Source organism: Rhamphochromis longiceps, linkage group LG13, assembly GCF_057381845.1.
Source record: "Rhamphochromis longiceps isolate RC_006_pf linkage group LG13, R_longiceps_female_GT1.1, whole genome shotgun sequence".
Classification (NCBI taxonomy): domain Eukaryota; kingdom Metazoa; phylum Chordata; class Actinopteri; order Cichliformes; family Cichlidae; genus Rhamphochromis; species Rhamphochromis longiceps.
Window position 1 is genome coordinate 9,496,408 of NC_140569.1, and position 23,607 is coordinate 9,520,014.

General features: G+C 40.2%; 2 protein-coding genes across 6 annotated transcripts in view; one reads left to right on the plus strand and one right to left on the minus strand.

Annotated features, from left to right (window-relative positions):
• The window catches only part of slc8a1b (solute carrier family 8 member 1b), a 149,049-nt gene extending 129,200 nt beyond the window's left edge, over positions 1-19,849 (minus strand). The window contains exons 1-4 of one of the 4 annotated variants that reach the window (XM_085427462.1): positions 19,324-19,849; positions 3,430-4,352; positions 1,736-1,900; positions 220-1,013 (exon numbers count right to left, since the gene is read on the minus strand). In XM_085427462.1, coding sequence (XP_085283588.1) covers positions 220-1,013; positions 1,736-1,900; positions 3,430-4,305 — 1,835 coding nt within the window. In that variant the 5' untranslated portion in view covers positions 4,306-4,352; positions 19,324-19,849. The remainder of the gene's footprint in view (positions 1-219; positions 1,014-1,735; positions 1,901-3,429; positions 4,353-19,323) is intronic. The other 3 variants (XM_085427464.1, XM_085427461.1, XM_085427463.1) reach the window with 3 other exon arrangements.
• LOC146655355 (uncharacterized) overlaps positions 1-23,607 on the plus strand; it is a 330,938-nt gene that overhangs the window by 45,925 nt on the left and 261,406 nt on the right. The window lies entirely within an intron of this gene.

Here is a 23,607-nt window from a genome sequence, read left to right on the forward strand (position 1 = left end):
GTGCTGAGAGAGCAGTCCACCTTACCGCTCATCCCAACCACCACATCGCACTGACACCATCGCCTTTTCACTTCATCACCAATAACATTTGCAACATTACACTGACAAAATGCATAATAAACAATTACGAAAAATATGAGGATAATGACAGTGAAGCTGATCATTATCTACATGAAAACCAGTTAATGATTTTAAGAGACACTGATCAAAGTTACTCACAATATCTCATCGTTTTGAAATTCCAGGACGCCGTGAGAGTCTTCAAAGTCTTCTCCACCACCTCGCGCTGTTCCTTCCAACGTCTTGTATGGCAGCATGACCACGCCACGAGCCCCTGAGGTTCTCAGCACCTTCACCTCCATGGTGCCAACGCTCTCGCTGACATGGCATACGGGCTCCTCAAACGTAAAGATGCCGGCATGATCGTCGTCAAAGATGGTAACGGTTGCTGTGGATGGCATGCCGAGACAGGCCACTGAGTCAACGTGATTAGCTGACTCGCCCCCCTCCTCAGGTTCCTCGCCTTCTGATGTCAACACTTTGACACTGGAAAGGTGAATCAAGAAGTTTTCATCCTCCTCAAAGATGTCATCATCAATGATCCCCACACGGACCTCCTTCATCGTCTCACCAGGCTTGAAAACCACTACACCCTCGGTGAACTCGTAGTCCGAGCCAGCGTTGGCTGTGCCATCTTCTGTCCGGTACTCCACAGAAACCGTCTTGCCCAGGTCGCCGCCACGCCGCACCACATTCACTGCCACTGTGCCACAGTTCTCAAGACACTGGTAAGAACCGGGCTCAAAAAAGATTTTGGAGACAGGATCGTTTTCGCCAGTTTCTGAGCGAACCTCGTGCATGCTCACAGCCTTTCGTGCTTGATCAGCAGCATGTTTTTTCAGGATGTTGCCAGCACCTGTCATCAGTCGGGTGGCCTGGCATCGATAGAAAGCACGGCTCTTCTGCTGCTGGCTCAGGACTTGGTAGTTGGCAAGCTCAATGAGTTGCTCCACCTGGTAAGAGAAAATACAAAAAGCCACAAAGAGTGCAACAACATGCATTAATAGTAGATTTCCTGGGGGTATAAATCCCGACTCCCAGACTGCTGAAACAGTATCCTATTTTATGTTTTTAAAAGCTGTGTGTCACTGAACCAATGTGGTGGAGTTTCATCAAGCTCGGATGGATAAATAAGATCTAACTACATGTCACATCAATGACTACTGAACAAGAAACTGTCAAATAGCAGTAAAATTATAATGAGTCAAACACTTACAGTAAGTCAAGCACAGTCTGGGGGAAAAAAACAGATGTAAATTACATGCCAAGCCAACCACTTAGTTCTCTTTCGCAAATCCTTTTTCTTGTAGAAGGACAAAAAGTTTTTATTTGAAAATGTTTTCAGAATTCAGAAATTTCGTCTTTGTGTAAATAGTAAGTCTGCAGCATTTTCTTTGTGAGAGAACAAATAAAAATACTGCATATTTTATTTGGAAATGTCTTTGGTTTCCTATTAATTTTCTATATTCACCAATACATAAGTGTGAAATTCACTTGTAAATATATATAAATGCCTGAATTTATTAAGAATTTATCTAATATTCTGCAACAGACTGGTGATCTGACCCTGTAAAAATGAAAGCAAACAGCAGTAGTTTTATATATTGCAGATTACCTTTGGTCTTGTGCAACTAGAGCAGCAATAGCAAGATATATTTCTGACTTTGTTACAAACCTCTTTGTCAGGATGTTTCTGTTTAAGCTCCTTCAGGATCTTGGCCATATCTCTCCGTGTTTCCTCCTCATCCAAGTCCTTCTCATCTATATCTAAGCCCAGTGGACCATCAAGGAAGTCAACACCATGAGAGTTCAGCATCTTTCCATCCATCTCAATGTCCACCTTAAAACAGAAGCAATAGAAGGACAGAAGGAAGAAGTAATCAGTACACCTCATTTAAGATTTTGTCAATATCAATTCTTTAGGCGCTCTTCTGTAATCTCAAAGGTCAAGTGAGAACTGCATGTATGTGATGAGAACACAACAACAAGCATGAAATCAAATAGTGAGTGTTTGTGTGAATCCAGTCATGTGAACATGTTGGTGTCCAATAACACCCCTCAATCAAAGCAAAGAAGGGTGCTATTAGACACTGGTCAGTGAGAGTTTTATCTGTCAGTGTTTCAAAGCTCAGTTCTCACTGTTTTATTCTTGAAACTATTTGTTTTGTCAGCCACATTTAGGTCAAAAAACTTTTTCTTTCACATTTCCAAAGGTTTACTTTACATGTAACCATGGTAAGCTAACAGTACCAGATCCCAAAGGATGGGTAGGTAATATATTAGCCGTCAGTATTATTTTGTAGCTGTCAGAATAAAGAAGTATTCTGTTTTTCACTGACATTGCATTTTTCGTAGAGAATCATTTCATTGATGAAACGTCCTTCGTCTCTTTAAACGGGAAGGCAAGAAATACTCATTTTTTCCCCCAGGAACATATTTGAATTTAATTTAGTGATTTTTTTTCAGAAGATGAAATGAAAGTGTTCTTCATATACTTACGGAGCACTGATTCTTTATAATGCCATCAAGCAATAACACCATGGGCAATTTTCAAATGCAGAAGAAGAGACAACCAGGCTTCAAATTAACTGTAGCAAATCAACACAATCTACACCACAGTACTGAAGATTTAATTAGATGTGTGTGATGCACTTCATCTTCACATGTGTCATCAGATAATAGTCAAAATGAAAAATTAATAGCTGACAATACTTAAGAAGGTATTTGTGCGTGTTTCATAACAACAGTTTAGCATGGCAAAATGTCATTCTGTAATACAGATTTGAGGTACACATTACTCATGAACACTCTTCACGCACATACCTTAGCACCTTATCTTTTCCACCATGTGTTTGGATGAGGACAGCTTAATTATGTTTTTACTAGCTGACTCTTCTCACAGATATGTCGGATATGCTTTAGTTATAACTGTTAAGATTTTTATACGACACTAAGGAAGGCATTTTTTCTTCTGCAAAACTTGGTAGTAAGACATTGGTGCGATATGGGAATAAGAAACTGCTACAACAACAAAGTCTAACAGGGCAAATCAAGCAATTTAAGGAGGTTCCAAAAAGGAAAGGTCAGGCACATTAAAACTAATTTATTTGAACTGAAGATAAGAAAACTGTTCATTGTCCTGTCCTCACTCTTGTGTTCATTGCAAAAAACTGTACATGCCAAAGCATAGCAAAGAATAGTAGGTAGTAATGTGTGTCTTACCCTTTCTGACATTTTATTCAGTGCATTCCCCAGATTTCAGTAAATGACTAGTTAAATGCAATAAACAGTTATATGCTTTATACAAAAAATGTCTGTGGAAAATGAACCCTGGTGATAACGGCTGTGGCAACAGTGACAGCATCATACCTTGGAAGGAAGTGGACGATCACCCTCGGTCTCAATGATCATGCCACGCTGCTTGCCAGTGCGGTAGCGCTTGTACACATACTTGTAAAACAGCAGGCGGCGATCGGCTATCCAGGCGAACACCACACAAATGGGGAAGAAGAGGAAAGTGAGCAGCCCCTCCCACACCTGCACAACGCCAGGTGAGATCACTGACAGAATCAGGTAGAGCCAAATGTAGGCAAAAATACTCCAGGTGGCCGTGACAAAGAACACACGGAGGTGCTTGACCTTCCTCGTCTCGCCATCAGGAACGACATACACACAAATACCGATGATGACAAACATGTTGAATGCTGCAGAACCCACAATAGTGGAGGGTCCCAGTGTGCCAGCCTCAAACCCATGACCAATAATTTCTATAATGGACAGGAGGATTTCAGGTGCTGAAGAGCCCAAAGCCATGAGGGTAAGGTTGGAGACCGTTTCATTCCAGATCCGGACAGTAGTGGTGGTGGTTTCTCCATTGGGTTTCTTAATGGTGATCTCCTTTTCCTGTGATGTTATAACCTCTATTGATGCCATAAAGCGGTCTGCGATGATGGACACACCCAGGAACATGTAGACCAAAGCCACAAAGTAAACAGTTGCACGAGCGACCTTGTCTCCAAATGATGGGTTTTGGGGCTCCCAAATAGGCAGAATCACCCCATGTGAACACTGCTCAGGTTTACTGCATTCAGTTTTATTGGTGGACACAGCTGAAACAGAGCCACCCAGGCTTGCTTCAGGGGGTGCCCCGGCCAACGAGGGATGGAGATTAAGGAAGAGGATCACCGTAACAACTGTTAACCTCATGGTCGGGGACAGGCGGGAGGAGTGATCCCGACGGGCCATGTTGGTGTCAAGACCAGTACTCTGAGGTGTTAATGAGGATGTTGAACCTTCAGAGAGAAAACAACAGGAGAAAATACAAAGTATTATTAGAAATAAGACAAATGAATGTTGTTGAAAACAGGAACCAGTGGGGAATTCTAACATTTAAATCTCCTTTAACATGATTTTTATAATGTAGTGATTTTCACAGGAAAATATTTGTTTACTTCAATTTACTTACATTAAATGATGCTGCCTGCAAGGTGCCAATATCATGAAATATTATGATAGAATGTTGTACAAGAGCACGTCAGCATTGATAAAGTACATGATAATAGGGCTGGGCGATATGACCCAAAATTCATATCTCGATATTTTTTAGCTGGATGGCGATATAAGATGTATATCTCGATATTTTCTTTTTAAAGCCATAAGTTAAGAACAAAAAGAGAGTTCTTAGTCACACTGTGTCCCAGATGTCACACGGGCACTTTTATTTACATACAGCGTAGATGTACATGAAGAAATTACTCAAAAATAAATTATCAGCATTTATTAAATAATCATGGTCCATAAATAAAAGAAAACAATGTTGTTTTTGTGCATAACAAAAAGCTCACAATTGTGCAGTCAAAATGTAAACTAAGACGCTGAGCATAATAACAAAGAGACAGATTTCACAGCTGCACCACGTCTCTGAACAGGTGCCATTTGTGGTCCTTATACACACACAGTACGTATCACTCCGCGAGGCTCCTCCCCGGTAGCCGTAATTTTCCGAAAATCCATCAAGCGGTGCAGCTCCGTAGCTTAGCAAAGTCATATTAAAACATTTTTTGACAGATTGCTGAGCGCTGTGTACCACATAAAATCGGTTCGCGGTCAGTAAGCACAACCAGAATTCATACATAGGGCGCACTGTCGAGTTTTGAGAAAATGAAAGGATTTGTCGTTAGCGCGGTTAGCTCGTTAGTGCGGTTAGCTCGCTAACACGTTGACGCCGTCCAGCCCCACGCACGGGGCGATCCGCGGTAACTCGCTAACGGAGATTTTCCGCTTTCATCTTGTCATGCAGGTGAAGCTATGGGGGAGGGGGAGTTGTGTTCAGTGAAGGAGAGGCGAGGCCGAGTAACGTTACGTAGAGACAAAAGTGGACGAAAGAGAGGCAAACCTGCGGCTCCACAAGTATAATTATAACGTAACATAGACTATATCGATATAAACGATATTGTCCCATCTTATATCTCGTATGAAAATAAATTGATATTTTTAAAAAACTCGATATATCGCCCAGCCCTACATGATAATTTGGGAGTTGTGTGACTAAAACCAAATAGCTCAGTTCACATGAATGCCTTAGGACAGGGGTGGCCAACCAGTCAGAGACCAAGAGCCACTTTTTTTTTACTGTGTTACCGCAAAGAGCCACATCATACGCATGGGCACACATGAACATCACCCATCCTTTCCTCCCTCTCTCTCTCTCTCTCTCTCTCACACACACACACACACACACACACACACACACACACACACACACACACACACACACACACACCTCTGCTCAGCCAGATTTATTGTAAATGTCACACACCAACATGATAATGACAGAAATGGACTCCTACAGTACTAAAACCACAGGCCAGTCATTTTCAACAATGAACATTGTGTGCACTGTCTCACACACACACACGTTTGAAACAGACGGTGCAAATATTGCCAACTGAGGCTTGTCTTGTATATCACAACTCTCATCCAATGCGACACTAAAATACTCACATGCTTGAAGGTCAGAGTGCAACTGTGATTCAATAGCCGTGTTAATGTCCGATATTCTGTGTTCAACAGTGTGGCGGGACAGTTGGACGTCTGATACCATGCGTTTTAATTTGTCGTTTTCAGGAGACAAGATTCCAACAACATCACTGAGGCATTTTTTAACGAACTCCCCTTCATTGTATGGCTTTTTAGCCCGTGCAATGTTCCAAGCCAGCTGATAGGATGCGAGCGTTATGGTCTCTGACCGCTTCGTAAATTTTTGGAAAAACTGTATCTGCTTTTCTGCCTGACTTTTCAAAGTGGCCAACTCGTGCTTGCGAAGTTCAGTCCCTTTTGGAAATTCCTGGTCGATGTTAGCATGGAGTGAGCTGAAGTGGCGCTGAAGATTTGAAGCTTTGAAATGCGCTAATGACGTCTGACATATAAGGCAGAATGGCTTACCATTGCGTTCAACAAAAAAATATAAACTCTCCCACTCTGTTAAAAACGTCCTGTGTTCATCTTCATATTTTCTTTTTGCTGTGCATTTTTTTCCTGCCATTTTAAGGGCGAACTTGCTCCTACTGGGAAACTTTGCGGTATTTTCATCTCACACACATGCGCATTTGATGAAAAATACCGTATTGAACTCAAGCGAAGCGAACGCGCACATTTTAAAACAACAACATAAAAAAAATCAAAACACAAACATAAACTTTGATATGAACGTAAGAGCCGCATGAAACCAGGCAAAGAGCCGCATGCGGCTCGAGAGCCGCGGGTTGGCCACCCCTGCCTTAGGACCTTGTAAACACAACACCACAGAGATTAGCAGACATGTTTCAGGGCAGATGTTTGCGTAGTTGTTTAAGGACACCAAGTTTGAATAATCACACCAAAGATAAACTTGAGCTCCTGAGCTCAGCACTTTGGCTTTTCAAGGAGCAGCTTCTGAAACTTCCCTGCAGCGGTCCTGTAGCAATAATACTCTGCTCTACCTAATATGACACTGCTGGCAGTGGCCTTTATGAAAACAGTCTACTTCTCTCAGCAACAGTAACTTGTGAATAAGGTGGCTTTATTAAGACATCTTTTAAATATCACACACCCATAAGATGCCCACAGAGCTTCATCAATCTCCCCCGGTGAACCTTTCAGAGAAAAGGTGTAGCATTCTGAGTAATTATTTCAGATTGTATTTTTCAATGCCTGATTTGGGCTTATTGTTTCCAAAACACACTTTAGCATTGAGATGTGGGTAGTTCACAAATTAATCGTGTGCTTATTTGTGTTTTAAGTGTAGGCATTCACACAGACTAATCACTTTTGTCATAAAAAGCCCATGTAGTGACATTTAATGACAGGTACCAAAGAAAATGGGGGGGACATGCAAACTAGGGCTGCCACAAACGATTATTTTGATAATAGACTAGTCACCGATTATTTTTGCACCAGCATGCATCTGCTCTTATATAACTATCATTAGCTTACAGCTTTAAGTGTTTAAGGTATGTGCTAACTAAAAGTAAAGACAAGATGATAGTTAATTAAATGTTAATGACATTTGCAGATCGTTTCGGTGGAGTTTAATAAACTCAGCCGTCTGTTCCTTGCTATCTAAAATATAACAGTATATTCTTGAGCATCTCACAGTTCTGATAATCAGTTGTCTGCTTGAAGTTTATTCAGCTGTGTAAAAACTATAACTTTAATCTCAGCCAAACCGATTTACTCAGAAACAAATTAAATACTGAAAAAAGCCAAACAATAACATTTTTAAGTTATCTAAGTGACTTATATATGTTTAGCCTGAGTGGCGAAAGACGGCTTGGGTTTGAAAACGATTTGCCGGGAGTCCAGTGTTCTTACCGGTTCTAGTGAGCCTTGCCCCCGGCTAGCGGCTCTGACGTCTCCAAAAACGTCAGAGCGCTTTTGCAAATATGTGGTGTCTTGATAAACTGAGCAGATATTTGAGGTTTACACAGCTACATTCTCGCCTGAAAATATGTTAAACTTTATTTTGTGACCCAAAAAGAATAATAAGAGTAATATTAAAACTAACTAGCTGCCGCCATCGTTGACAACTATTCTGGGCCGCTATGAATTCTGGGACACAACTTCTTCGGGGTTTAACCAGCTGGCATCCTTGTACATGCAGTGCTGCCTTCTTCTGTTTCAGTCCGTTATTACACTCTTAAATCATACTACTCATTCCTGTGTCTTTTGGGATCTTACAAAGCTTCAAACAACATGTCGACTATTAAATTAGTCGTCTACGATTTTAATAGTCGACGTAATCGTGACTAGTGGACTAATGGCAGCCCTAATGCAAACTGATACAACTTAGTCCTAACATCAGACTCGTATCCGAGAACTAAATTCTTGCTCCAAGGTAAATAACATAATTGGAAATCTGGCATTGCAACACCTGAAATGTATCATCATAAATACAAATCACTGAAAAATAACATGGATATTTTTCATAAGGCCGCTCATTTTTTATGGGAATTAATCAAACATATTGGAGCATTGGGACTCTGCTCTATAACATGATGAGTCTATTAGTGGACTCAAGGCAATTCTCTGGCATGTTTCTATCTTGGTGGCCTTGGAGTCTTTGCCTCATCTGTTTCTGTATTGCATGCACTTTTGTATGCAACAATGTGATGGTCAGACAGCAGAGCAGTAGGCAAAATATTAGAAAGTACTTTATCTGAATGAAAGGAGGAACAGAAAATATTAAATTGCTCCAAGTGAAAGGATAAACTTAGAATTGCAATGTTCATGTGAGTTGTAAAAAAGTGCAGTTACACTGTAGTTTGTAAATACTGCACAGCTTAAATTCGAGTCTCCTGAATTAGTGAAACCTCATTTCATCAAAATTTGCATTACTATAAAAGGTGCTGGGTTGCGGATGGTTATATAATTTAGTTTAAACTTCAGGAGAAGAACACATATCCACTCCTGGACCATTCCACAGAATTAAAGCCACACAGATTTTGCACGTTTGTATCTATACTTTGAATGCCTCTATGTCTAAATACAATGAAAAGAATCTTGAAAAAAAATCCATATTTTCACAGAAAATTTTTTTTAAATGTTCTTTGCCTTTTGCTATAGCACAAAAGTGCTATAGCAAAAGTCGTCATGACTGAACCATAAAATGTGCTTGATTAAAATTAAAGGTGGCCTGTTGTGCTCATTTCCAGCTTGGTGTTACTCCCAGTTATAAATAGACTTTTTATGTGATTCTTGCCTTGGTGATGCCCCACAATTCATTCAGTTTCTGAAAAATTAGATTAAATTAAATTGTCTTCTGACTGGCTGCAGTTCACAACATACAGCACAGCTTGAGAGATCTGAGTTTGCCAAATGCATCGACCATGCTGAAACAGAACAAGTGTAGCAAATTAAAACTAATTTACACAAAACAGCAGTGTAAATTAATTTTACCACTTTTTAATTGTTTAAGAAAAGCAATAAAGCAATGATAAAAGAGGTAATCCATTGAATTAAAGAGCAATAACCAGAATTAAGAGACAAAACAAAGCTCAGATCAGAACCTTTTTCAAACAACCTTTTTTCTTTTTAACTATTCACCCACAAGTGGAGCATGCAACACCTCCAACCTCTCAGTGACCACTCTCCATTGCAAGCTGATTGCGGAGGTTGCCTGCAGGTAGGCAACCTGTCTCCAAACAAACATGGTCTGACTCAGACAGTCAGGTAATGTTCTCCATCTAGCACCTTTATCCATTTGCAGTTAATATAGCGTGGTGCAGCAGCTACGTCAGGAGGGATTTCAGAAAACCTTGTCCAGGTATGAGGTTCTGGCTGGTTTCTGAATGTAGTTATTGTGAATTTCTGTTTAATGTTAATTTTTCTGCACATTAACAGCAACAGTCTTGTGATTCTTGCCACTTTATCATAGATAATCACAGTAATATCACAAACAGACTGTATGTAATTGTTCATTTGATCCCATTCAATCACAAACTGATAGCAGACTGACTCTGTCTTACTGTTGTTTTATCAGTGTCTTGACGCACCAAAGTCTCCTTGAAAATGGCAAGTGACTGCAAGCAGTAAAAGCCCTGGATCTCATCTTTGAAGCAATGATTTAAAGGGTAATGAGATCGCATTGCATACATACAAATTCATTGCATACTGTCGCAATAATTTTGATTATGCTGCAGTTAGGAACCACTGTTTTTCCTATGTGACAATAGCTGTACACAGCACAATTTTGCCAAGCTACTACAATAACTATTATGAATATAAATATATTTTTTCAACATGAATAAAATTTTCTGTCCTATTAAGCCAAGAATCCATTCTGACGCTGTTCATAGCTAAACACACAATAAAAGTTCCTTCAAGAATCTATTGAGAATATAATACAGTATACAGTATGGAGAGTATTTGTGTGTGTGTGTGTCTCGCTTAATGGTGTTGAAGATGTTTGCTGGCTAAATCTGTTACTTTGTAATGTAAAATCCACCAGTGGTGAATTTAAATATTTGGGTTAAATGGACCAAATGTTTAACTGCTGCCCCGATGTTTACTGAGTGGGCTCTGCTGTGGTGTAAGAGCTTTGTGCTCAGACATTAGGAAAATCAACTCTCAACAAAATTACATGTCTACTTAATTAAACTTCAATTTGCCAAGGTCATAAGAAACCATTTCCCCCTTGGTTAATGCTAGTCAGCAGCTCCTTGCCTTATATGGGCTTCTTGTGTGGTCACAAAAGCCTTTATGTTACTTTTCCAACTGATCAATAATTCAGTGTGCTCTGGAATTTGGCTGTTTTCACTTAGAGATGTCATTTTTCTAAAAGGCAGATGGCTGAACATAACACCAAAAGCCAGTTCTTCTCCATTCAATAGAGTGTATGTTCTAAAGCTTCACGACACAATTGGAGGTTATAAAGGTCGCAAAATTTGTAGATATGGTCAAAAAGGACAAAAGAAAAATTACAACTGAACCTGGAACAGGGTAGGTTTGTAGAAATTCAGTAAACCATCCCTCTAAATTAGCCGTGAGTGGGAATTTTACTATGATTGATGTTGCTCAATTGGTGCAGGTACATTTTTATGTCAAACAGAAGCAGTATTGCTACAAGTCTTTGCATGTTTCCAGTAGTAATGTCAGAAAAGGAAGGAAAATGTGGTTTGTTTTCCTGCTTAGCGAGGTAGAGCCATTCATTTATTATTGCCAATTAGCAATTGGACCTTTAACGTTCCCCTAAAACATACAGGGTATGTGGGAAAGTGACAAGAAGTGTCTGGGTTGAAAAAAAAAAGGTGACATGAAGGTGAACTTGTTAAATTAAAGGTTTTTATTAATGTTTTTATTACGAATGAAACTGAAACAGACGGACAAACGACTATCACCTTTAAAAGAAAGGAAACAACCAAACCCAGGAGTTAGTCACTAAACTGAAAAATAAGTAAAAAAAAAAAAAAGGCTAAGTCAACAAAACACACACTCCTCTCCACAGAGCAGCAGTAAGCAGCCACCACACACAGCTCTCTAGCTGCAACCCAGCAAGGCTCTCTGGCACTAGAACTCACCTTTCTCTGACCTTAAGCACTCTCTTAATTGTAGAGTTATTTGCCACCATTTTTGTAACCTAAGGCAGGACACACCCAAACAAGGCCAAAATCACAGCAGGCCCTACTCCACAAGCACCACACTTGTTTATTTTGCGGGGCTTAAAAACATCACTGCAGCACGTTCATGGATAGAACTTGTTCAATGCTGTTCATATGGCTTATTTAGCCAGTCACAAATACACAACTGTGGCTGTCCTGATAACAAGTTTCACAGTTTTACTGCCGTTTACATGCATGCCGCCATCTTGGGTTGTGAAGTCAGGGTTGGTGAGGCTGCTCCAAAGTTTGTGTTCCAACTTTAGGGGGTGTTCCAGTTGAAAATTCCAACTGGGAACTAGGAAATTCAGCCCTCCAACTTAAAAAAACTGCTCTAGAAGTCCATAAGCACAGGAAAAAAACTACAAATGGCACAGCATAAGCTACTAATGGAAGGTCACAATTAGTGCCGTTATGCCTTTCTTATCTGTGATGTGGAGGAGAGCTCAGTCAGCTTTTGAAATACTTTGCTTTTGGTACTTTCTGGTACTTACTGGTCCACGGCAACTCACTTGCTTAAAAACCCACGGCCTTTATTGCTCACTATAGCAGTGGTTCCCAACCTTTTTTGTGCCACGGACCGGTTTATGCCCGACAATATTTTCATGGACCGGCCTTTAAGGTGTCACGGATAAATACAACAAAATAAAACCAGTACCGGTACCGAAAAAAAGAAGATTTATTCATAACACACGTGAAAAGACCCAGGAAAACCGAGTAAACGATAAAAACGATAACAAAATAACGCTGAAAACCGATAAAAACCCTGAAAACTATACATTTGACACCTGAGCCTCAACTCTCGCGGCCCGGTACCAAACGACTCACGGACCAGTATTGGTCCGAGGCCCGGGGGTTGGGGACCGCTGCACTATAGTGTTTTTCCTGTGTTTTTATCTGTTCAAATGATTCAGTTCATCTGTGCAATTTTGATGGGTCTGTGACCCCGAATAGGACAAACAGGAAAAAACATAAGGATGAATAAATTATTGCAGTGACAACAACACTGGAGCTGCCAGAGCCCTCTCACAAACAGAGGAAGGGTGAATTGTGTTAAACTGCACAAAATACAGCAGTTGCTGGCTGTTTTTAGATCGTTTGGTCATTTAAACTACTTCCAGGTTTTCTTCCTTTCCCCTTGGGGCTTGAGTCTCCTAGCTTTTACCATAAAACATAGTTAATAGTCTGCATTCTTAAAAAATAAAGCAGTAGATTATGTATATACTATCAGCTGCGCATGCCACAGTTCCTAATATAACACAGTTCATTGGCTAACCCTGGGTAAGCACTCCAGTTTCTGTTCCTTCCTCCATTTTTTCCATCTGGCTTGCTTAAAATTCATCCTCACGAACAGGAATCCTTGATAGACCTACCTTACACAGTTTTGGTTGCTTAACGCTTTATCAGAAGATTACACTTCAGATGACATAAGATAATCACCCACACTGTTTACAGTTCAGGGCTTGTTTCTTGCCTGCAAAATACATCCTGTAAGAACATCCTGTAACATTAATGGCCACTTGATAAAGGAAAAGATAATGACCTGGATCGTATCAGAGCCAAACTTTAGCGAACGTGTCTGTTGTTAGTGCTTGAGTGGCTTTGTGGCTGAACAGTGGCTGCTATTTTGGATTTTCTAATTGAAATATCAGGTTTCAGAATATCCGTCATGATTTTCCCTAGTGTTATGACCTCAAAAACTTGGCTCCATTTCAAGAAGAACACAGCAGACGAAAATCCAGCCTCAGAAAAAGACAACAGACACAGAAACTGGACCACTGAATCTTACTCCCCAGAGGCAACAGCAAAGACAGAAAGCGTAAAGTTAACGAAACGAAAACCATGTGCTGCAGCGAAACAAGCTGTTGCTTCTCTGGCCCAGAACTGTTATGTCTTGAGAGCCTTTGAAGATAGCACCCAAAGATGCCAAGAAGGCAGCTGATCAGACCAACAGGAAACAGAGCAAGGACAGAGAGAAGTCAGGAGGAATACATAAGACAAGACCTCACATTTTGCATAAACTTCTAATGTTTATCTGAAACTGAATCACATATTTTTGCAAATAACATAGTGGTAAAATAATTGAAAATTATTTTAAATTAAAATGAAATGCTGTGCTTGAGAATGCAGTGAGTGAAGGTAACAGCCTCAGCGTGCTGCTCTCAGCCTATCTGCGATGCATTTTCCTCACTATGGGACGGGCAGCGATAATGAAATATTTAAACCAGTGAGTGAAAGCGAGACAAAGAAATGTGGTAAAGTAAATAAGAATGGGAGCACAAGAGATGTAAGAAGAAAGGGACTGAAGGAGAGGAGTGGAATGTGGAAAACAGTACCATAAGGAGAATCAGAGACAGGCAGATGAAAAGAAAAAATACAAGGTAGCAAACAGGAGGCTAATCTAACATAATCTCACCTCTTCAAATGAAATAAAACCACAGGGATATTCCACTGAATGTGAGTGCAAGCACAGGCCAAAATAGACACACACACACACACACACTATCGCCTGGAAACAACTGAAGATTAATGGTCTGCATTTACCATCATTAGAATGATGTTGAGCCTTTTTATCTGGATCTCTCTAACAGCCAGTCCCCCGACAAAGACGTCCTGTCATATTATTACACTTGTAGAGGTGGAAATGATCAGACTGCCACTGCAGTACACTGGGTTATTTCCTACTTTTACGTCTGACCAATGACTATCTGAATACCTGGGTTGTGATAAAAGACATGAATGTGTGGGAGGGCAATGATGAAGAAACAGGAGTTGTGCAAGACCAAAAAAAAGAACTAAATTGTTAAAGGCTGAAACAAATTACCAAATGATTTCCCTTATTTACAGTTCCCTACTCATTCAAGAGATGGGAAATGATATAAGGCACATAATTATCTTCAACTTTGCCATCTTTAACCCTTTCTATGTTTATGGTATAATCCACATAAGGAAGCACGTGGGTAAAAATATCCTGCATTATGTACATTTTGCTAAAGAGATGACATCTTCCCCTTTCTTCAATAGGTTCAAATTTCACAAGAATTCTGTGGTTTTATCTTATGTGGTTATATAGTTTATGTCATCGGGCTTCCTAAAAATTAAGCAATTTTCTAGGAACATGCAGTAACAATGTTACACGCCACCAGCAGCCAATTAAATCTTCACAATAGCTTCATGTATTTTGTAATCTGAAATAGTGAAACATTGAAAAAAGTATTTTTGACAGTGCCCTTCCACCAGTCATGAGGTGACATCATATTGTGTAACCAAAAAAATAATTTCACAGTAGGTTTCTTCAGCTCTATGGAGCATTTTAGCGACTTCCAGCTCTGTTTTTGTTTTATTGCCTGTGACTGTGCCACTTTAGACCTCTTGCAGTACTGTCAAAAACCTGTTTGTTTGTTTTTTATCACAGGGAGGATGATATTATCAAGAAAATAAACACTAATAAAACCACTGCACACAAACTGCTGACAGACAATGTTTGTGACTAGCTTAGGGATCATAAAGAAGCATCTAGCAGCTTAAGAGTTACATTCCCTTGAGGAGCTGGACACAAGCTATTGTTTGTGTCAGTTGCTGTTATTTAACCTGCAGACACTACTTGGGTGCAATTGCTCAGTAAATAAAGGGAAGTTGAAGCTGATAATGAATACTGGACTTAGCATTTCCTTTCTAGTTAACAGTCACCACATGTAAATAATTAGATACGTCAGTGCACCAGTTCTCTTCTGAACAGCAATCAACAAACTATATAGCTTTATTTTTTAAGTGTCTAGTTTTGTCTTGTTTAAGCCAAGAGTTCCAAATATGAAAATGTTCTACGCCAAACATCTTATAAAAAGTCAAATGTTTTTCTTTGACACAATGCATGTAAACATAAACATATTTGGACCTATTTCACCGACACTTGTCTAATACTCAGTATTCAAATCAACTAATGACTCCAGAAAGCTTCCATTTCCTGTAAACGCTATTCACTCAAAAATAAAGGTACAATGGCCATTGGCTTTGTTGACTAAGACTAAACACATAGCACTTACAGAAATGAAGCCTATGCATAAGTTAGATAAGGAAGATCTGTCGCCACACATCTCTGCTTCCCTGATTTTTGCAGCTAATCTAAGCTTTACACCATTTCCAGTTTCCCATGCTGTCAAGCTGATTGTGACAACACTGATCAAGTCCAAACATCTTGCAGATGCCTTCATGCAACCAACCTCCTCCCTATTACTCAGCCTCCATTCAAGCCTGTGTCGTCATCTCCACTACCAGCATCTAAACTCCCGGGGGTCCTGCCCTAATCTCTATCACTGCTGGGATTAAATTCTGGTGTGATGGGCCAGCTGAGTCTAACCACTAAATATCTAAAACTGAATTTGAACATCAATAAATCATGTTCATTTCCTTCTAATGATCTTATTGAACTGAGTATTGCTTTTTTAACTTTCACAGTTTAGCATACTTTTAAAGGAATTAAAGAGTCTAGCATTTCTATAACAAAAACAACCGTTAGTGTATAAGTAATGATCTTTACAAAGCCTTTAATAAATTTTCTATCCACCATTACTATTTTAGTATTTGTATTTGACTTTACTGATATATACTCATGGATGGCACATAGAACACAAGGAGGAGCAACTCAGTGCATTTAAGTATATCAGGACAACCCATTCAAGTTGGGGAAGAACGATGACTTAAGTGAATCTGAACATGCCATGGTTGCTGATGTGAGACAGGTTCTCTAGAGTTTAGAGAGAATGCTTGAAATAAGAAGAAAATATCCAGTGAGTGGCAGTTCTCTGGGTGAAAATGCTTTGTTGATGTCAGAGGTCAGAGGAGACTGGCTATGCTGCTTCAAGCTAATAGGAAGGCGGCAATAACCACTCATTACAACCAAGGCATGCAGAAGGGCATCTCTGAACTCACAGCAGCAGAAGACCTCACCAGGTGTTTCTCCTGTCAGCTAAGAACAGCCTAATCAAAAGTGAACAATAGAAGACTGGAAAAGTGTTGCCTGTTTTGATGAGCGTCTGATTTCTGTGCTGATCGTAGGGTCAGAATATGCCATAAACAATACAAAAACATGAATCCATACTGCCTTTTCTGGTTCACACTGCTGCTGCTGCTGCTGGGGGATTTTTTAACACACTTTGGCCCTCTTACTATCAATAGAGCATCATTTAACCGCCATAGCCTACATGTGTATAGTTGCTGACTATGCCCATCTTCTGATGGCTGCTTCCAGCAGGATAACGAACATTGTCACAAAGGTCAAGTCATCTCAAACTGGTTTCTTGAACATGGTGATGACTTCACTGTACTCAAATGACCTCTATTGTCACCTGATCTCAATCCAAAGACAGCACTTTTGGGATGTGGGAGATTCTCATCACAAACTGGCAGTAACCATGTCATGTTATCATGTTAATATGGTCCAAAATCTCCCAGGATCTCGTTGAATCTATACCAGCATTATTTTATAGCAATACACCCACAAATTAAACTAAGGATTCCCACTAATCAGCATAATTAATTACTAAAAATAATGATAAATCTCAGTGACTGCACCAAACTGCACACTGATTTCTAATAGATAGACCCTGTCTCTGAGCTCATCTTGAATGGCTAATTACTTGCCCATTGAGTGTTGAACTGACTGTATTAGCATAAACACCTTGACAAAAAATGTGGCAAAACAGTGAAAAAGGAGCATTTACTTTACAAGGGAATGTCTGAGATGTAGCAAAATTTACTGTTTTTCTCATGATTTTCTCATCACCTAATTTGTTCTTGTTTACTTTAAACTATAGTGAACAGGGTCTCTTTTGCTGAAAGAAGCAGAACAGCTTAGGGATGTGTGGGGAAAAAAGATGAATGGAAATATTTTTTTCAAATGATGTCATTCTTGAAAAAAAGTCATTTTGACCTAATGTTAGCATAACCTAACAATCATAGAGGAAAACAAAGCCTTAAACTGAACTATTACTATTAGGATTAAAACAAAAATTCCCGTCCTTTAATGGAAAAAAAAAAATTCATATCCGACGTGGAATTTTTTTCAGTACACTCATGGCATTAATAATACAGAATTATTACATTTACATCAGATACAGTTAAACGTCTAGTCACAGACTCAGCTTCCTCTCAGACACTGAGCACTGACTTAGCTTTAGCTGTCACCTACAAGTGTGGAAGTTGCGTGCATGTGTGGTACATTCTCACACAACCAGGTTAAGAACAAGCCTAATGTACACCCACTGAGAGACGACCTGAATCTGGTGTCTGATATGGGAAAAGTTCCAATTTTATTATTGGAAAATGGGTCTGTTACCGAAAATCTTAAACTGTTTTGTCTTAATACCTACTCTGGATTAACACCACTGCAGCAGGACGAGTTCTTTAAAAATAAATAAATAAATAAATAAATAAATGCAGCACTGCTAGGAGTTAAATAAAGCTGTAAAGGCTGACTGACATTCTTTTTTTATTGTTAAAAATAAATATTTTATATCATCCACACTGAACGAGCTCCAGTTCCTCTGTGTCATGACCATTAAAGCCCCGACTCATGTCAGGTGAAAGCGAAATGCCTAGAAAGCCTACATGATACCTGCCTGATTTGCCAAGTAATCCTCAACAGATGAGACACTTGGAGTGTCACACGGGGGCAATAATTACTTTACGGTATAGGTTTACATTAACTAATATGTGAAGCTCTGCTACCGTTTGGTTTAAAAACCTTTGCCAAAAGCAGACAGAAAATTAAACAAAAATTAAGCCAGTTTTCCCCTCTGTGTCTTTAAATCCAACTTGTTAGTAAAAAAGTACTAAATCAGAAGCCCACTGAAACTCAAACACCGGGTCCACGCGCAGGTTTTCCCCGAAACCTGCTCTCCACTGATGCACAAAGGCACTCCATCACCTCCGAATTGCACTGCTTGGCGCACAGGACATGGAACCTGCAGAATTGCTCAAATGTGTCTTTCAATGCGCATTCACTCTTTACAAGGATTACCATACAGAGCAGGGAAATTTAGCTTTGGTTGCGAATGTTTGTCACCCAACTTCCACATTGAACGCCTATAAAAAGGTGAGAGCATGGCTGTCTGAACGTGCTCTGCATCCGTAATGACTCCTCTATAAATAAGTGGGGCAGGCGGCTAGAGGAGTGGAGAGCGTGGAAGGAGCGTGGATGTGTAGAGCAAATAAAGAAAAAAAAAAAAGAAATACACCCCATGAAACCATGCTGTCTGTTCACTTTGGCGAAAAAACATTGATAAGCACCTCCCATCGTACTCGGTTCTTTCTAAGCCCAAGCTTCAATCTATGTACATTCCCAAATCACAGTGGAAGAAAGGCGCAGTGTGGAAAGCTCGGTGGGGGAGAATGGGAGTGAGGGAACATCGTTTCCACACTGCATCCAAACCCTTCCAACGCATGGTGCTTTCAGTCTTCAGTCGGAGCTCCACGAGACGAAAGGGTCCGCTTTCCATCCCATTCACTTTACCTCCCTGTGTAAAACTTGCTTTTACCAGACAAAGCCGCAAAATGTATGCAAAGCTGCCCACCTCGCTATTAATGTCATTATCCGTAATGAAGCACACCCAGAAAACTGCAGAGTGCCTACCTTTTAATCCCTTGAGTGGCCACGATCCGGAGAAGTCCGTAGTAAAAGCTGCACTGTAGCTCTACTAATAATATTAGTAGAACAAGGAGTAAGAGGAGGAGTAGTAGTAGTAGTAGAGGTAAGCCAGTGGTGGGGAATGGTAATGGAGACGCAGGGAGCTCTTATATGCCAGCCAAGACGGCGTATCCACCGATCGAGACGCACGAAAGGAGGGAAGAGTCTGGATTCCCATGCAGCGCCTGGTTATTTGTTGCTGTTATCTTCGTTTGTTGCCTACTCCTCGTTTCCATGTAGTTCGACCCGGCTGACCTGTATGATCGGATGACCGGAGCGGTGCTTCATTAGCATGCCCGCATTTGTTGGGACAAGGCTCGCAGCAGATCGGACTTCTTCCTCATTCTTCCCTTCCCGTCCCCCCCCCCCCAAGCGCGAGTAAGAGAGCGAGAGTGTATGAGACTGAGAGTGTGCCTGTGTGTGTGTGTGCGTGTGTGTGTATGTGTGTCAGCGTGTGAGCAGGTCTCTCTTTCGCCTGTTCCCTCACAAACCGACTGAGGATCAGCTCAGCCTCTGTCTCTCTCTCCCTTCTTCTCTCTCTCTCTCCCTCCCTCTCTCTCCCTCTCGCTCTCTCAGCATGTGTGTTTATAGGTCCATACACACTGTGTGTTTCTCTCTCGGATACTCTGCCCCCCTCCGTTACTGGCATATTCGCTTACAGGAATGTCCATTTGAAAATAGTCCAAAAACATGTCACGCTGTTATGATAATCCATGTCTTAATTTTCTTTCTTAAGAGAGGTTTATCATTATTATTGGATCACATGCACAAGAACAAAGTATCATGTAGGTGTAGCAACCAGTTTCTTGACCATTCCCTCCCTGAGGCTTGAAGCTTTTGTCCCCTTATCCCAGGACTCTCCATTTAATCCCCAGCGTCTCCTCATCTCACCTTGCTCAGCCCTTAAAATGTCCTGTGCAAAGATTTTCTTTTATGTTGTAGTTGGAAAAGACAGTGCGTATAGGAGTGTTGCAAGGGGGAGAGGTCATAATGGAAACCAGGGGTGACTTGGACGCAGCTAACAACATCTTTTACAACAGACTAACATTCACATGCAGGAGTCGACTATGAGAACACCGAAAAGCAATTGTTTTAATGTCAGAACTTAGTAGTTACATATGAATGCAAAAGTTTATTTTAATATAGAGAGGTATCTGCCCAAGAAGTGCTCTGAAAGTGATCCCAAAAGAGGATAGAATCAGTGTCACGTGACACCTTTTAGAAGACCTGCATGGTGAGAAGCCTTGTAGGATGTTGGGCTGTTTGTAAAAGATCCAGGGATGGTTTGCTCAGGCAAAGGAATAACGAGTTACAATAATGAGTCTTTCAATCAGGATGTCTTGATCAGCTGTGCCAAAGGAAGAAGAAATATTCAACTGCACAACAACTGAATACATGGATTTGAGCTACAAATCAAATGTATGAGCAAGATGGGTGTTGAAACAGTGTTTTGTGAAAGAAAAGACTGCGTTCCAGCAACAGAAACCTCCATAGATGTAGAAACCACAGGACTACAGTTTTTCAAAAGATTAGTCTTCAGTAATAGAGTATCCATTTTTTTTTTTGTTTTATACAAGAAAACATGATTTGTTGGCACTCTAAGGCCAGTCATACGCTTCATGAAAACAGTTTGGTCCATCAGTCAGTACACGGTTCTGCACTGCAAACCATTCAATATGATCATCACTTAACTGGAAGGCGGTCAAAGATACCGATTTTAACAACAAGGAAATAAACAGATTCGAGGAATTGACTGCTAATGCACAAAGGTCAGATTCTGCTGTCAGGTAACATGATTCATTTTGTATTTATTCATATGAATCTTTTCATTAGAAGTAGCAGTGATTAAAGGAGTGATTCCCTTTATGATTACTGGTTAATTGGAATTTTACTTCATGCCATTCCCCTACTTCTCCCAGCCATGTGATGGGAAGATGACATCATTTTTCTCTCTGAGTTAGCATCTTATGCAATAATCATAAGGTTGCCGCATACAGCTAATAAGTTGATCCAAAAATCTTGTCTAACCTGTCAGTCCTATCAGATGAAGAAGGCGAGCACAGTATATTAATTTATGTGAAAACAGATAATCCTAATCCAGTTTTAGGTTAAGTGCCCTGTCACAGGGGGGAAATCTGAAGTAAAGCAAAAAATCACCAAGAGTATGTGAATTTAGACATCTAGTACACATCTGCATGTGTAAAAACAAGAATTTATACCTTCAAAAACAGACTTTTGAAGAGAGACCTGAACAAACAAATAAAGGCAACTTGGGTATAACACTTCAAAAGGCAGGATCAGCAACCATGGGGTATAGATTTGGATAGATGCAGACTGCAGCAGACAAAAGGGCTCTGAAAGGGACACTAAAACAAGTGACAGATACTAGCTTGATGGGAAAATATAGAATCAAGCAGTGAAACAGAATAGATAAGCTCTTGCTATGACTAAATCTTTTTCCTTTCTCATTCTGAGAAAGAGAAAGATTCAGACTCAGATAGAGTCAACACGAGAATCGACAACAGAATGGAAGCTGGGAAGTAATTTAAAGAGGAGCAGAAGCAAAGCTAATAGGCCAGAGGGACGTTTTCCCAACTCAGAGGCAGAGGGCAAAGCAAGTGTCACAGGTCTTATAAGAGAAACAGCTGGAGAGTCAGGAAGCAGAAAAACAGATAAGGTGGTTTACTGAGGAAGTGAATGGTTGGGTAATGAGGTTAGAGGAGTACAATCGGGAAACAAGAGTTGTCAGATGGGATGAATAATGGGCTGCATGATGAGTGTCAAAGAAATCGCAAAGAAGACTCCTGGATTAACCCATAGGTGGTATTAGGTGAAATCCCTGGAGATGATGAGCCATGAGCCCATAAATTCTGCCTGGTGATGCAGCCAGCTCACCAGCTAATTTACTACAGGCTTGGCAGGGTGATGCTATAGAGCAGAGAAAGGCATGGGTATCTGAAATGAGGTTTTTAAGGTTCGGGAAAGAGGATTTTGTTAACTTTGAAGATCACACTAACAGATGTACTAAATGGAAATTCAAACTGTTCAATTAATCGTTTCAGGTCAGTGCATTTGTTTTTACATTTATTTCTTCCAAATTATTTTTAAAAGGTGTTAATGAGGAAAAGCTGAATAGAACGCCCATAGACTGCATGTGCTCCATTGACACAGGAAGGTAAGAGCTTGAGCCTGTTCATTCATAATTCAGAGGTGTTGCAGCCCTGTGTGCCTCCTCAGAGCACAGAAATTCTCACAACTGTCAATCAAACAATCCTGCTAAAATTGCAGGAGCACAGCAAGCATATGCAGGGGACATAGGTTAAATAAAGGTATAGCTTTAAATTGATGGGATATGACACAATTGGAAAACAGGTAGAGGGACAACAGTATAAAATTAGCCATTTAGCAGACTGGGATCATTCACAGTTATGCTGATTAACGTGCATTGTCTCTGAGGCAAAAAGCTCAAGGCAAGAAACATTACTCCACTATCTCCAACTCCTTACAAACAGTAGCAACCTGAAAAACCTAATGTGTTGCAGAAAGAAAGGGAGAAATATGCTGTGAAATGTGCAATAGGCAGTGTGGTTGCAAACGGAATGCAGCCGTTTAGCACATTTCACTCAGACCGGTTTGTGACAAACTATTCCTATGGGCATAAATGCCACTATAGGCATATGAGCAAGAAAAATGAATGTGGTCCTTAGTTTAACTTCATGTCCCACTAATCTCAAGTAGAAAGGAGAAATTAGAAATACATTTAAAGTCTAAATACATGGTTACTGCTACAATAATTTCATGCATGCAAACTCTGGCTCGGTGTCTCTTTTATAACTGCTCTGCTTATCATACTCTGTTGAATCATGTAGAATATGATCTGCTATACTTTGTTGATTTACAACAACAGGATCAATAACATTAATATCAGAGAAATTCAAAAGATACCTTTGAATATAGTTGTTGACCTTTTTGCACCACTAAAATAAAAATATATGTACACAATTCTAAACTGTTAAAATGAATTGCCAAATTCTTCAAATAAGTACTTCCTATTTAGCCACAATCTACTTTCTTATGGAGAAATTATGACTCATCAGTAGGGATGGGTACCAGTATCCGGTGCCATTATAGCACCGGTTCTGACATAAACAGTAGTAGCCAGACCGAAAAGCAGCGCACATTTCGGTGCTTTTTTTTCCTGAGATGTCATACACTTTAGATTCTAGCCAA